The sequence below is a fragment of the Xyrauchen texanus genome, chromosome 14 (assembly GCF_025860055.1).
Source record: "Xyrauchen texanus isolate HMW12.3.18 chromosome 14, RBS_HiC_50CHRs, whole genome shotgun sequence".
Lineage (NCBI taxonomy): Eukaryota > Metazoa > Chordata > Actinopteri > Cypriniformes > Catostomidae > Xyrauchen > Xyrauchen texanus.
This window is the reverse complement of record NC_068289.1, coordinates 6902769-6918162: the sequence shown is the minus strand read 5'-3', so window position 1 is coordinate 6918162 and position 15394 is coordinate 6902769. Positions and strand designations below refer to the sequence as shown.

General features: G+C 35.9%; 2 protein-coding genes across 3 annotated transcripts in view; both read left to right on the top strand.

The window, feature by feature from the left end:
* The window catches only part of thsd7ba (thrombospondin, type I, domain containing 7Ba), a 281967-nt gene extending 277435 nt beyond the window's left edge, over nt 1-4532 (top strand). For both annotated transcript variants that reach the window (XM_052142989.1, XM_052142987.1), the window contains 2 exons: nt 1328-1415; nt 2368-4532. In XM_052142989.1, coding sequence (XP_051998949.1) covers nt 1328-1415; nt 2368-2449 — 170 coding nt within the window. In that variant the 3' untranslated portion in view covers nt 2450-4532. The remainder of the gene's footprint in view (nt 1-1327; nt 1416-2367) is intronic.
* An 874-nt stretch (nt 4533-5406) lies between these two features.
* hnmt (histamine N-methyltransferase) lies at nt 5407-10633 on the top strand. Its single transcript, XM_052142985.1, has 7 exons — nt 5407-5479; nt 7542-7690; nt 7820-7872; nt 7998-8105; nt 8205-8338; nt 8449-8542; nt 9390-10633. Exons 1-7 carry the CDS (start codon nt 5468-5470, stop codon nt 9743-9745), a joined length of 906 nt encoding a protein of 301 aa, XP_051998945.1. The 5' UTR covers nt 5407-5467; the 3' UTR covers nt 9746-10633.
* The last annotated feature ends 4761 nt before the right edge of the window (nt 10634-15394 follow it).

The following is a 15394-nucleotide window of genomic DNA, read 5'->3' as shown; positions in this document are numbered from 1 at the left end:
CTAGACCAGTGAAGCTGGGGTGGAGGAGGGTTTCAGAGAAACCTATTGCTGCATGCTGAAGTGAAACTCTTACTTGCAAACTGTGCAAATTTAAATGTAAAGCCCAAAGTATACTTCGGTTTTGACGCGAACACTTTGCATCTGCATACAGTCGAACACGAACCTGTTAAAATATACTTTATTTTACTGTGCATGCATACAGAGGCGGTTGCCACTTGTGCGCTATGACTGCTATGAGACGCTGGACTATTTCTCCTCAGTAGTTTAGACACATAAATATGTCTTTATATAATTCTGACTCTAATTATATAAATGCAGGTATCTCCTGACCTCATCACACACATGGACTTGATGTGCACATCCACTGTTGTTGTTTATATCTTCTTCTACCACTTATTCATGACAGCAATGGCTCAAATATATGTGTTGTCACCTTATTATTACAAATAATTTCCAGTTTGAAAACTCAGGCTGCACGTGCTTAGTGCTTGAGCACTCTACTGTTGGAGAATTTGCGTCAGACATCCTGTACACGGACAATCAGTGTGTAAGATGGTTGGATTTACATATCACATGTGAGTGAGCTGAATGGCTAAAAGATAACAAGTTAAAACAATCTGCTTGCACTATTCAGAGTTGCATGCCTGAACTTAGTTATTGTTTGCATCATCCGTTCTGTGAATCCCAAAGGATTCTAATGCATTCCTGCGAGAAAAGCTCATCACACTGTGCAGTTCATCAGAGTGATGTCTTTTGAGTGATAGAAGTGTTCTGAGCTCTTGTAATATCAGTTATGCAAACATCCTAATGGCTCTATGACACATATCTCATTCTTTCCTCAGAATTTTAAGATAAACTGAAGGTGGTGAAAAAGTATTTTCAAGTTCCCTGTCACCTGCATTAATGTGCCATCTGTAACTGCTGCAACAGGCAACTGTTCAGTAACCACAAGCAGCTTAGAATGATGAAAATGCTCTTTTATATTTCTATGGTGACCTCACATAAACATGAACATGATTGAAGAAGGGAGCATAGAAACAATTTGTAAAGTCAGGAGAATTATTAAAGCATAGGTCTTGAAAAGAACTGATTATCTCTTAAAATTTTGAGAGTTCGAATGTAGAAATTTCTAAAGTGGGAGCTCATCCTTAGTAAAAAAAAAAAAATAAATTAAATAGTTGCTATGCTTTTGAATTGACCTGAATGGCCAAATAATTTTAAGCAGGGGATCATAAGATTGGCAATTGACAGCCATCATTTGCATTTTTTAAAGATCTTCTAAAAACTTGTGAATGTGACCCTTGTTTCCTGTTTCCTGATTGCACAGATGGAAGAATAAAACTGTGGGTCTACGGGTTAACGGTTGGAGGATTCATTCTGATATTATTCATAATTGCTGTGGCCTTTTTGTTCTGGTATGTATGTTACAATATGCACTCATCATCATAATATGAGATTGAGGCACTTACAATAGAAGTGAATGGGGCCAATTTTTAGAGGGTTTAAAGAAAGAAATGTGAAGCATGTAATTTTATAAAAGCACTTACATTAATTCTTTTGGTAAGACTCATCTATCATTTGAGCGTCATCTATCATTAAAGTGTCATTTTTACAGTCTTTTTTGTGTTGACTACTGTAGTGTTGGGTTGTTGACTTCACATCGTCATGGCAACAAAGCTGTAAAATTGGCTATAACTTTACACATAAAAGTAAGCATTTTTATCACACTAAAATCATGTTTGCACACATATTTTTTGGTCTTGTGGCTATACTTTTGAAACAATGAGTATGTTAATGTGTATGGATTGGCCCCATTCATTTCCATTGTAAGTGCCTCACTGGAACTCAGATTTTAGCTTTTTTTTTAAAGAAAAGGAGAGGTTTGTGGTAATCAATATTATGCCACAAATGCTGTCAATTGAACTCAACTTGCATTTAACCTGTAATATTCCTTTAAGAGATTTTCCATGCTGCTTGATTTAAGCCTTTTATTCCACTTATGATGAATTGTTGCTGCCATCAAGTGGTACAGTGTAGAAATACAATAAATGGCAACAGTGTATGCATTAAAGGTACAGTCACTCTTCATGATGTTCCAAACCTGTATGACTTTGTTTCTTCCATGAAACACAAAGGTTGTTAGGCAGACTGTTGCCTCAGTCACTATCCATGCTCATTGCAGTCTTTTTTCCATACAATGAAAGTTAATGGTGACTGAGACTCTAAATCTGTCTAAAACCTCTGTTCCACAAAAGAAAGTCATACAGGTTTGGAACAACATGAGGCTGTGTAAATGATGGCTGAATCTTAATTTGTTAATGAATCATCCCTTTAAATGTAGTTGATTTCTCTTTCTCTTCATCGCAGCAACCCACACAAACAGAGTAAAAGTACATCTCCACCTCAGAAGCCCTTGACACTGGCCTATGATGGGGATGTGGACATGTGATCAAGCTCTCCGTGACTGTATGTCAAAGCACAAGCTGGACTTCTTGCAACATTTAAAAATGTTCATCTCTCCAAAAAAAACGACAAAAGGGGGTCATCAAAGGACATTTCAGTCTTGACATCTGCAGCACCAGAACTTTGTGTGCAAGCCTGCAAGGACAACGGTTTTGGATCAGTAATCATTTGGAAAATGGTGACATTCAAAGAGGGTACAAGACAGCTGACATTCCACAGACCAGATGGAGGACTTTGACATTTTCTTGCCATGATTTTTCTTACATTAGAAACAAGGGGAAACAAACTCAAAAAGGGCATTTCAGGTTGTGCCGAATATATTGCATCAGTTGCATTAAGCCAGTCTGAAAGTGACTTTTTAATTAAAAGAGAACGAGATAAGACTGATGTGTTTTGCACTATATTAGTGCTTAGTCATTCTTTAGTTCCTCTTTGTGTTCAAACAGATTTTCTAGTGTTTTTCATTGTGATGCAAGGACTTTGCTGTAAACTGTTGTTTTCATGTAGAATGTCTTTGAATGTGTGTATGATCCACACAGTTAACCAAAACACAGCTCATTTAGACACTTTTAAAGGTTACGGATGATGATCTGCTCATGTGAAGCTGCTTCATGGCTCCGTTTTGACCTTTAACCTCTGTCTAGAAGCTGAAAAATGTAGTCTGCTCCAACCCCAAAAGGTAGTGAACTGTGTTCCTGTCCCAGAAGGGCTTTGAAAGTGACTTTATGTAATATCTTGCCGTTAGAGGAAATAATTTAGCACAGATAAAGTGGACCAATGCATTTATGTCGAGTCTGCATGAGCATTATACTGGGAAAGGTGGTTCAATGCTATGAATGTGAATAATTTCCAGTAGAGAGTACAGGTGCTGATTCTGTATTTTGATAATATTCCTTGTGTTTGAGATTTCTTTAAATATATAGTTCGCACAAAATACAAATTCATAATGTTGTTCCAAACCCGTGTGACTTTCTATCTTCTGTGGAACACAAAAGGAGCCTCAGTCACCATTTACTTTAATTATATGGGAAAGATCAGTATCATCATTCTTCAAAATTTCTCCTGAAGTCATTCGTGTTTTAACGGCATGAGGGTGAGTAAATAATGACAGAATTTTCATTTTTGGGTTAACTATACCTTTCATTTCTTTTTATGATTTTATGTTCTTGCAGGCATAAATGATTGTCTGTTTTTATGACTTAGTGTCAAGTTTTGCTTACCTCCTTGTAATGCCATGTTAAAAAAAAAAAACATTTCTTAAATTTCAGTGGTCCTCATTATAAGACGATGTACAGCATAAGCTACATAAGACCTCTTATTCGTGTGGTCTTTCTCCACCCAAAGAATGTACATTTTATTCTGTATACTAAATGCACATCAACTTACAGGTTTGATTATGTTTTTCTTCATTTGTTGATTTAGTACCTTTCATCATTCTTTCCATCCTGCCTAATGTCCCATGAGACTTGCTAATGCTGTCCACATTATTTGTAAGTCCAAGCTGGTTAGTCTTCAACAGTTCCTTGAACAATTTCTGTGTCCTCATGATATTCATCTGAATAATTTGGCTGCTCATAGACTGATGAAATCAAAAGGCTTTGGCATATTTCTAAATTAGTCCACCCTTGTGAGAACCTAAATGTGTATAGCTTATAATAGGTTTCATTACCTTGCTTACAACCCCTGGAAAAAGATGGCAATATATGTATTTATTTATTTTAAAGCCCAATTATGTGTGTGCATGCTAGATTGATTTTGTCATACACTGGATTATTCCAAAAGTGGCCTTGCATTTTTATGGAAATTTGCTCCTAGTGACATGAAGTCAACCGTGTGTTTTGTTCATTTGATTTTTTTCTTTTCATTTGTTGCCCCTAAGAACTGACTTGTTTACATGGCTTCTTCTAATATGTTAGATATGCTCTCAGCACTATATACAGTTGCCTGTAAAACACTGACATTTAGTTTACATAGTGCTTTCTGTTTTAATTGTGTACTTGAAGAGTTGAACGAAAATGCTAATAAATTGTGATATTCTGTGGAAAATGTTGCTTATTAATAATTTGTGAAAGCATCCGTATCGGAGATTCATTAAAAATTAGAATAGAAACTATATCTTTTAACCAAGATAACACTGAAATAATGTAGTACAATTAGTTGTGTTGAAATATTGAGTTTAATTGGATTCCACTAAATGCATTGCTGTTTGCCCACTGTCTGTGCACAAAGCACTGAATGTCTTCAAAGTGCAGTCCATCAAATACTTATACTCTAGGATGTTGAATCATTTAAATCTTTTGTTTAATCCATTTTTATTAGTAAAGCCTGTCATTTCTGTTTAAGGATGAGATGAATTTAAACAGATTTGTCAGTGCCACCAAGGGGACACGTGTGTATGGTATGATTCTGTCAGGTTTAATTTATCCATTTAGCCTTAATAACACTGCAGAAGATTTCCCATGAATCTTTGTGGGCTAACAGAAAAGGCTCTCTCATTTTCATCACGATTTTCTCTTTAACAGTAGCCCAATCTGTTTAACAAATTTTGACATGATCAAACTGACTAAGCAGAGAAGTAGGATAATTGCATCATTTTCATCTTGTATATATATTAAGAACATTATAACAGGCAGATAGTACTGCATATATATATATATATATATATATATATATATATATATATATATATATATATATATATATATATATATATACATACATATATATATATATATATATATATATATATATATATATATATATATATTTTTTTTTTTGTTTGTTTTTTTAGTACATTGAAACATATATTCAAACTAATATAAAGAAAGAAAGAAAGAAAGAAAGAAAGAAAGAAAGAAAGAAAGAAAGAAGTACAACCACTAAAATGTCATGCGTCAATCTTGTTCTTAGGAGGCACTGCAGCTTTAAGAGAGTAGGCGGGGCCGAATAGCTGACTGTGATGTGTATTAACACTGGCACTATCTGTCTGGCAGTGTGTTGACGAATGACGGAGAAGGTAAGTTGTTGTTGCACATTTCTGCTTTCTCAATGGTTTTATGAGACCGGTCGTCTGTAGAGGCGCCGGAGCATACCCACTGCCAATCACCTATAGATAAACAATCATTCCAAATAATGAAAACAATAGGAGGAGTCGATATGTCACGCTTTCAATTAACCGGTTCATGATCTCATCATGTTTGTCTTAACATGTGACGTACGGACGCAGCACCAAGTATACTGCTGCGATTACAGTCTGTCACTATATCACTGTGTATATGTCAGTCGTTTGATTGTATTGCACTTTTTATTATATTTTGAATTCAGTATATTATTATTATAGGCTAGTGGGGTTCAAATGTTTGAGACTAGTAGTGAAAATAATTATATTTTGCGTATTTATTAATTTTTATTACAAATTATAGGACTATTATTAGCATAACCCTCATGTCATCCCAGATGTGTATGACTTTCTTTCTTCTCCTGAACACAAATAAAGATTTTAGACAAATATCTCTGTAGGTCCATACAATCCAGTGGTTTAATCGATGGCGATCCAATCGATTTTGGGTGAAGACAAAAATAAATTTAACTTTATTTTATTTTATTTTATTTTTTATTTTTTTTACTTATTGCCATTGCAGTCTCTAACTTCAAGCTCAGTTATACTTCTTTGTGCTTGACGCATGCGCAGAGCACTAGGAAATGTAATAAAGCTTAAAATGATGATGGCCTCAGAGAATGCTGATATCATGGTTTATTGTGAAAAAGGAGTTTTCCTTTCAAATCTTTTTGAAATCCTTTCAATCTTTCAAAAGATTTTGGTCTGTTCTCACCCAGAATTGGCTGGATAGCTTCAGAAGACATGGATTAAACCACTTTTATAGATTACTTTTATGTTGACTTTATCTCCTTTTTGGAGCTTTAACATTCTGGTCACCATTCTCTTGCATTGAATGGTCTACAGAGCTGAGATATTATTCTAAAAATCTTTGTTTGTGTTCTGCAGAAACAAGGAAGCTCATGAGTAAATGATAAGATAATTGTAATTTTAGGGTGAACTATCCCTTTAAACCTGGTGACAATATCCCGTATAATTTCATGGCAGCCTGGAATACTTAATTCTGATTGGTCAATGGCGCCATCTAGCTGTCTTTTATTGCTCTGTTACAAACGCAACTCCATGTATCAGACCACTCATCCGGGGTCTGCGTCTCTCCTGCTATACGTAGCACTCTGCGATCTCTACAAGTAATCTAATAAAATAATTTGAACTCAAATCAATGTTGCTTGTGTATTTATTTATTTATATGGCAAGATGTCTTGTTATAAGATGTAAACTAAGCAGTCAGACGTTCATTAATAAAAAAATAAGCACCCGAACTCTGACGCAAACCAGAGGTGGATTTTAGCAGAATTTCAATGCAAATCAATATTTTATTTCCATGTGTAACATTTTTTGGTTAGCAGCTGTTTAATAAGTGGGATAATTTAAAGTCAGCCGGTTGTTGTCACATAATAAACCCCTTCAGGTTGATGCATGGCACCTCTGCTTTGTGCCGCGGTCCCAGCGTGATTTTAATATATTTCTTGTGTGCTTCAAGAATCGGCCCATTCGTACAAAGGTCACTATCACAAATGTGCTTATTTTATTAGTGACATTAATAGTGCAGAACCTTAAATATTTAGTTTAAATGAATTGAAATTCCAGTGTGTGTGTGTGTGTGTGTGTGTGTGTGTGTGTGTGTGTGTGTGGAGTCCAAATCACATCTTAATAAGCAATTAACCTATTAACCAGCATCCCTAACCCTACCCATAAAATCATGTCCTTGTGTATATCATGTTAAGCTAATTGATTTATTGACTTATACACAGGCCCATACAGAACTTGCAGACACACATTTTCTGTTACGATTTAAAAAATGGAATGGATTAAAACATTGTAAAATGTAAAAGCATCTGATAGTACACTTTTGGTAGCTAAAAGAAATCTGGAGAGAAAAATCTGCAGAGATCTGTGCATGCAAATTTGTTGTTGGCTTGGTCATAATGATACTTAGAACATCACTTGTATGTTTCAGACAGCAAAAACAATGGCAACTCCATTCAGATCACTTGTGGAAGATTATCCGAGATACCTCAAATCTTTCCAACTCTTTCTGGAACGCTCATCAGAGCACCAGTGCATGCAGGAATTCATTCATAACACTCTACCAGACATACTGGCAAGGTGCTTTATTGTTCCTGAGTAATGTCATATTTAATTATGTTGGCCTGTTGCAGCTTAATACAAAATGGGCCACCAGATTTATCAATGGTGATATATTATAATATTATTATATTGCTTTTCTCTGTGCAGCATTGGTGGGGGGAGACCCATGTTTAATGTAATGGGAGTTGGGAGTGGAGCAGGTATACTTTCAATAACAATGGAATTATTAAAATGTTTCATAATATCATTTCACATATATGAATTTAATACCTCACAGAGTTCACACTCTGAAGCCCTCCATTTTCATATTTCATCTAATTTTCAGGTGAGATTGATCTAGAGATGTTAGCTCAGCTTCGCCTGAAACATCCTCATGTCAAAGTTGACAATGAAGTGGTGGAACCAAGCATTGACATGCTGCACAAGTATAAAGGTACAGACCTTAATTTTACTCATTTAGACTGATCTTACAAATTCTTCTAACAAATGGATATTTATGCTGTTTTCTGTTCTTTTATGGTTTCTTGTTTAGTTCGGGTGTCAACAACTCCAAATCTTGATTACATCAACTTTAAATGGAATAAGATGACAGCATCTGAATTCGAAAAACACTGGCAAGAGAAAAACCTTGGGAAAAAGATTTTCGACTTTATTCACATGATACAGGTTTTGAACAAATTATTACAGGCAAATTGAACATACATTGATATCTGTATACCATACATGTTTTTTGTGTGTTTGTTGTATATTAATATAATTCCAAATGCTTTTAACAGATGCTATACTATGTCAAAGATCCAGAGGCCACCGTCTCATTTTTTCGAAGTCTGTTAGACAAAGATGGAAAACTCTTAATCATTCTGGTGTCAGGTAAATGCTCTGAGTTCAGAAGTCCACAACCACCATTATATATATATATATTATTGTAAACCAGATGTAGTCACTTGTCCGCTTTACCCAATTCAGGACATTGAATCAGGTGTGTTAGATAAGGGAAACTTTCTAATGTGCCGTGCTGGGAGCCCCTTCAAGCGGGATTGAGAAACACTGATCTGTCTATCTTTTGCAGTGTCAAAGCATGCAACTACTTAATATGACTGATAGTGTAAAGATTTGTGGGATAATTGCATGTGCAATTTACCGTGTTTTCAAAGGTGACCTTAAAGGATTAATTTGGGTTCAATTCAAGTTAAGCTCAATCGAGAGAATTTGTGGCATAAAGTTGATTATGCCAAAAATGAATTTCGACTTGAAAAGCACTTACAATGGAAGTGAATGGGGCCAATCCGTAAACATTAAAATACTAACTGTTTCAAAGGTATAGCCACAAGACATAAACAATATGCTTGTTAACATGATTTTTGTGCAATAAAATTGCCTACTAATCTTTTCTGTCTGAAGTTATATCCGATTTTACAACTTTATTGCCATTACGACGTAACATCTAAACTAAAACTATAGTAAAAATGACAATTTTAACAATTTTACAGCTCAAATAATACACAAGTCAAGGTTTAAGAGAAGAATTAATGTTAGTGCTTTTATAAAATTACAAGCTTCACATTTCTGCCTTAAAACCCACCAAAAATTGGCCCCATTCACTTCCATTGTAAGTCCCTCACTGAAACCTCGATTTTAGTTTTTTAGTTTTTTTTTAAAGAAAAGGAGGGATGAGTGTTTGTGGTTATCAACAATATAACATTTTGTGTTTACATAGGTGAAAGTGGATGGGGAAAGTTATGGAGGACCTTCAGAGCCCAACTTTGTAACACAGAGATCAGCCAGTGTGTCACTACAGGAGATATAAAGAGTTTCTTAGATGCTAACGGCATTCTCTACCGTAACTATGAGCTTCTGTCCCAGATGGACATCACAGAGTGCTTCACAGAGGGAGATGAGGTGGGAGAACTGCTGCTGGATTTCCTAACTGAGGTGATAGAGTTCAGTAAAAATGCTCCTGAAGAGCTTAAAAAAGGAGTGTTGGACTTACTGAGACATCCTGACTGCAGTAAAGAGGTGGATGGTAGGATAATTTTCAACAACAACCTAGGAGTCCTAGTGGTTGAGCCGTAGCTCCAAGATTATTTAATATCTCACCAACTGAGGAGTTCTGATGTTAGTAAGCAGTCTCATGGAAGTTATTTTAAATGCTTTATTCTGTATTGATCTCAACAGAGACACAAGATGTGATTTTATTATAACATTAAGAAATGTTTGGTTTATTGACAAGCCTTAACCTACTGTCACATCATTCAATCAACATTCAGTGTTTATTGAAATACACTGCGACATAGGTAGCTTGATGGGACACCAAATGATGACAACATTTCTACTGAATTGATACAGTATTGTTATGGGTGAACTGACAGGAAAAGGAAAACCGTGTAGAACAATGCATAGTTTAACCTGCAGCTACATCAAATAATTGAAATAATGGTCAGTGTAGGTGATGGATCACAAAGGGAGTTGTGTGACCCTTTATCGAAAACTCCAGTATGAGTAAATATATACGTACTTGGTAAAACAGATATAACTTGAACTAGCTGTAATGGACAAACTCTGTGCTACTGACTCACTCAATAATAGTATCTTTATGATGAAAGAGATGAGATTGTTTGGTGGCTAGTAGTGCTGTTTTGACCTCTTACCTCTTTTATCTTTGGAAAGGAGTTTAATACCTAACCAGACAGGACAAAGGTTGGGTACATGTATACATTTCAAGGTAAACGATAGCCTGACTACAAGCACTGTACTTGAAATTACATTCAAACAGCCAACGTATGTGTAATTTACACTGTAATCAAACAGCTCCTAATTCATTATAGCTTCTACTTGTTAGTAATGCTACATTCTGTTTTCTAAATTGCTGTCTATTTATCCAAGTTTTATTTGGTTGCTGCATGTAACAGGCTTGTTAAGTTAACACTGCCTTCCCTTTGTGTTTGATTACAGTATTTTTTGTAGGATAATATGAATATTGTTTCAGTCAGTATTTCTGTATTTCTTTCTTACATAACAATAAATAATCACATAAAACTGATGTAAACTTTCTTATTTATACCAAACATTTTATCTTTGAAAAAACCAGTGCACAGTGAGTCTGTCATTTTTGCTTTGGACACTGGTACAATGTGTGTGTGCTTATTCAATTTAGACATACATTAGTGCAACAGGTCAACATGCCTGTTGATGAAACAGCCAGTGAACTGGAATTCAGCAGGTATTCCCAGCACTTCTTGAATTAATATCCATCACTGTAGAATTACATTCATTACATTCTTTCTCACTCTGTTTCAAATTCCCTGCACATGATAGAATCTGAAAATGTCTCATCCTGGGATACTGGTGCAGAATAAAAAATGCCAAAGCAACATTTACTATAGAAACTATACATGACAATATAAAACTATAAAGGGCAGATGCCTTTTTACGTTTTTGAAAATAAAAAAAAAAATTCAGATTAAACTCCGTTTCCGTTTTTATAAAAAGGTGGGTTAATGGATAAATTCACAACATTTTGAACATTCATTTAACAGTTCTCATTGGCACATCAGGAGATTTTATTTTTTTAGGTCTGTGCATACAGTTATCCCATCAATGTGTGCTTCAATATGAGACAATATGGAATAGCCAATCTGTAGCGCAATAGAAGCTTAAAGTACCACTTGTTTTCAGCAGGGGGCAGTAAGCAAAACTCCAGCTTTAATGCACAATGATCAGCTGTACAGACAACAAACCACACTCAGGGGTGCTTGACATTAGCGACAGCCTGGGGCATAATTTCCAGGGGATGAGAAAACCCCCCAATAATCAAAACAACCAAGTAACCCCTCCAATATATGCTCAATGGAAACATGCAAATTCTTCATGCTGCAACCCCACAATGTTCAAGCCAAATCTACGCCCTTGGCGACAGCACAAAGTTGAGATCGTGTTCTTGTGTTCAAACACAACTGGAAAGAGCACAGGGATCTCAAGATAGGTTTTTCCGGCAGCCAAAGTCTCACAAGAGTCTCATTTGCTGTTACTGTACGTCCACATTAATCCGGATACATTTGGAAACCACGTTTTTGTTTTTGAAACACTCTCCTTACACACTCCCTTCTCCTAAAGTTGCTCATCCACACTGAAACATCTGAAAACACTCAAATCCCCTTACTGAACATGCAAAAAAAAAAAACAAAAGGTAAGAAGCGTGGCCCTGTGTCATTTCCATGTATGGTCTGAAATGCGTTCCGCCGCCGGACAGCAAATCTGAGAAAACGTCCCGTTGCCTTTTAAGGAATGCAATGTAAATGCTTACAAAGTAACACTATCTTTAACAACGCTATCAAAGTGGATAACAGGAACAACAATACCGCAACAACATGGGCCACTATCTTGATTGTTTTGGGTTGAATGGATCAAATGACTGCATCACAGTACAACAAACACATTACAATTTTTGAATAACACACAAAAAACGACAAAACGTAGTGAAATTAATGCATTTTCAAAAGAAAATGTATTAGTGTGAACATGGCCTGAGGTTAGGTCAGGGGTAGGCTTTAGGGATAGGGTTTGCCCGAGCTTCTTTTAGCTCATGACGTGACTCACGCATGCAACTGTGAGCAAACTTCTCTCTGGATTGGGATATTCATTTAAATTCTTCTTTTTGTGTTCTGTATAAGAAAGAACGTCAGATGGTTATTGAAAAAATACACGGCACCAAGTTTCAACAATAAGCATGCACATGATTCTAATAAAGTAGACCTGTACATTTAGGGTTACTTTTGGAGAAGGCAAGGTAAATTCATCATATTAAAACAGTGCAACAGCATTTACTACAAGCAGTGTTGATGATTTCTGCACCATTTTCTCCTCTGAACAGGACTGCAGGAGGAAGACATCTTGCATTTGAAGTGACAGGATTTGACAGTCCTCTGGTACGCTTTACAATTAAAACAATAGGATTTTTCATCTACTGGCTCCATCTACTGGTAAGTTTGTGAAAGGTAAGCATTTTTATTGATATTTGTATATGATATTCGTTGGTATTTTAACAACAAAATGTTTTATGTACTTGTATTAAACATATGTAAAACATGTTTTAACTGAAAATCATTAAAATGTATATATATTTAGCTAATAATAAATCTTTGATTGTGATACAAAATGCAACAATCTAATATTTACACTACTTTTTATCAATTTATTAAATGAATAAAGAAGGTAATGCATACAGTACATTTGTATAATACAGAATACATGTTTGTGTGGGATTATTTACCAGTCTAAAAGTATTAAAGCTTTTTTTTGGAGGGGGGCGGGGTAGATTGTACAATCTAATGGTAGTAAATCGAAAATAGCCACATTTTAGGGTGTGTATTATCATCAAAAGTTTTATCACTTGTCTTTAGTCAGGGTAAGATCTTAAGAAGCATGTTTCCATATTGTATCTAAATTTTGACTGTGATAAGGAGATAAGGATTTTTTCACAGTAATGCAGGGGTCATTCTGCCTGCTGGGGGGGTGAATTAGCATATTTGTTCTGAAATGGGTGGAGTACAACTTGTCTGTATGTTTGCATATTGCTGTGGCTTTTTAGACTTGAGATTATAGTGATCGCCAGCAGGTAGCGCTGTAGTGTTTCCAATATCTCCTCAGCTGCACATAATGCTCTTAAACAGACATGATTTGTCCAAGTTTGTCCATTCATGCTGAGCACGGCTTTTATGCCTCATTTGTACTCTGTACAAGAGTAAACATGGAGAAGGCTCATTCTGATACCCTTTACCCAAAATTACAGATGCATTAGTAGAAATCACGTGGACAAATTAGACAGTCATTTTCAATAAGAACAGCACCTGCCACTAATTTGGTTCAGTTTCCCCAGGGCTAAACAGATTGAATGATAGTAATAAATGGATCTCCTATTAGAAAAACAACAGATTTCAAACCAGGAATTTGAAAAACTAGATTCCATTAATTCTACCTTGTACTGCAATACTGTGGTACACGCTATAGCAGAGCGATCAGTTGCACAGTCATGGCCAACTAAGCAGACAAGGCTTTGGAATATGTAGTCATATTATTAAGTGTGGTAAAGGAAATAGCTTTAGCTAAATAAATAAATATGCAATTAACACCAAACTTGCACCAAACCTAGCTTTTCTCACATGCATACACACACAGAAAAGGAAAGCTCTGCCATTGTGTACACACCTTCAGTCAAATCAGTGGCCTTATAATATGACTGTTTTATTTTCCATACAGCTCACATGACCAGCCGAATACAACACACTTCATCTCGGTAACTCCCCCTATTATTGGACACATTTGATCACAGAATAAAGTGAATAGCACATTTCTACAATAGAATTAGTAACCAACACTGAGCCTATTTACATGCACACCAATACGCTGATAAATCCCAAAAACTTAGAAAGAAAAAAAATCTGAGAAAGCGAGAAAACCGCTTTTACATAAGATTACACGAAAGTTGTTCTCAGCTTTTGATGTCAAACCGTGAAGAGGCATGCACACAACACTAGTACACATTGGATAAGCCGGTAAGAATGCCGCTAAAGGTGTTAACATGCAATGCAAAATCGTGGTAATGGGCAAAGAATACCTGTGTTGATCAATTTATTCTTACGCTGTTTCTGACCTTACACCAATAAAGGAAAGCCGTTTAATGTGTTTACATGACCATACCATTGTAAGAACGTACTTGCTTTTGTATTTATGCATCATCCACGCCAGTAGGTGTCAGTATAAGTCAAAGACGACTGCTAAATCCGCCAGCTCTCAAATATCTAAGTGCACCTTTAAAGCTAAAGCTTGTGTAATTTAGCGGTGCCAACTATAACTCCCCCATCTTCCATTGGTCATTAAACAGATTGCCCCACCCCAAACTCACATCATTGTTTGAGCCAAAGTTGCTGTGCCAGGCTGGTGAGATCCTCAAACAAACAGAGCAATGTTTTGAAAGTGCTACAGAACCACAATGTTGGTAATTTTGGGGAATCAACCTCCAATGGTTTACTTAAAATTGTCACTGTATATCAATTAGGTAGGCCTATAGGAGAAATCATTTTAACATGACCACTTTCAACAAGTGGAACCTTAAAAAAAAATGCTATAATTTTCTATCAAGAGGGCCAGAATTTATAAATACTTTTCATTTTCGTTATATCTATAGCACTCACATTGAGCTTTAAATATATCATCAAATCAGTGATGAACACTACAATTTTTAGATATTTTTATTTAGCCTTTATTTAAGCAGGCAAGTGTTTGCTTATATACAACAATGACCTGGCTACATCTATACTGCTGTTCTGTGAGCAATGCTTATATCCCAGCGATGCTCAGATGTCATTATCAGTGAAAAAAAGTCCATTGGCCATGAATCCACATTTAACTTAACTCGTTAACTCCTTCAATCATTTATTTTCCTTCCCTCTTCTTCCTCTTTCATCACAGACTTCAGTGAGAATCCAGCGAGACATAAACTGCCCCTTCAATGTTTCAAACAGGCTTTAATAGGCGGAACCCAATGTGTGACCTTGAAATATGGTCTCCGATACAAATCCTGCAAATGGCCGCTGTGGCTGCAGCGTATTTCATTCTGTGGAAATTAGTGCTGTTTAGCAGCTGCGGTTATATAATGCCCGTCCTGAGATGGCTATGAGTGGTGACCTGCCTTTTGATTGATGATTTCTGCCTTCTACCTCTATT

Excerpts from the sequence above, each read along its gene's own strand:
- hnmt (XM_052142985.1), top strand. Across the intron at positions 7,873-7,997 it reads GGGAGTTGGGAGTGGAGCAG|GTGAGATTGATCTAGAGATG; the intron begins GTATACTTTCAA and ends TCTAATTTTCAG. Across the intron at positions 8,543-9,389 it reads CTTAATCATTCTGGTGTCAG|GTGAAAGTGGATGGGGAAAG; the intron begins GTAAATGCTCTG and ends GTGTTTACATAG.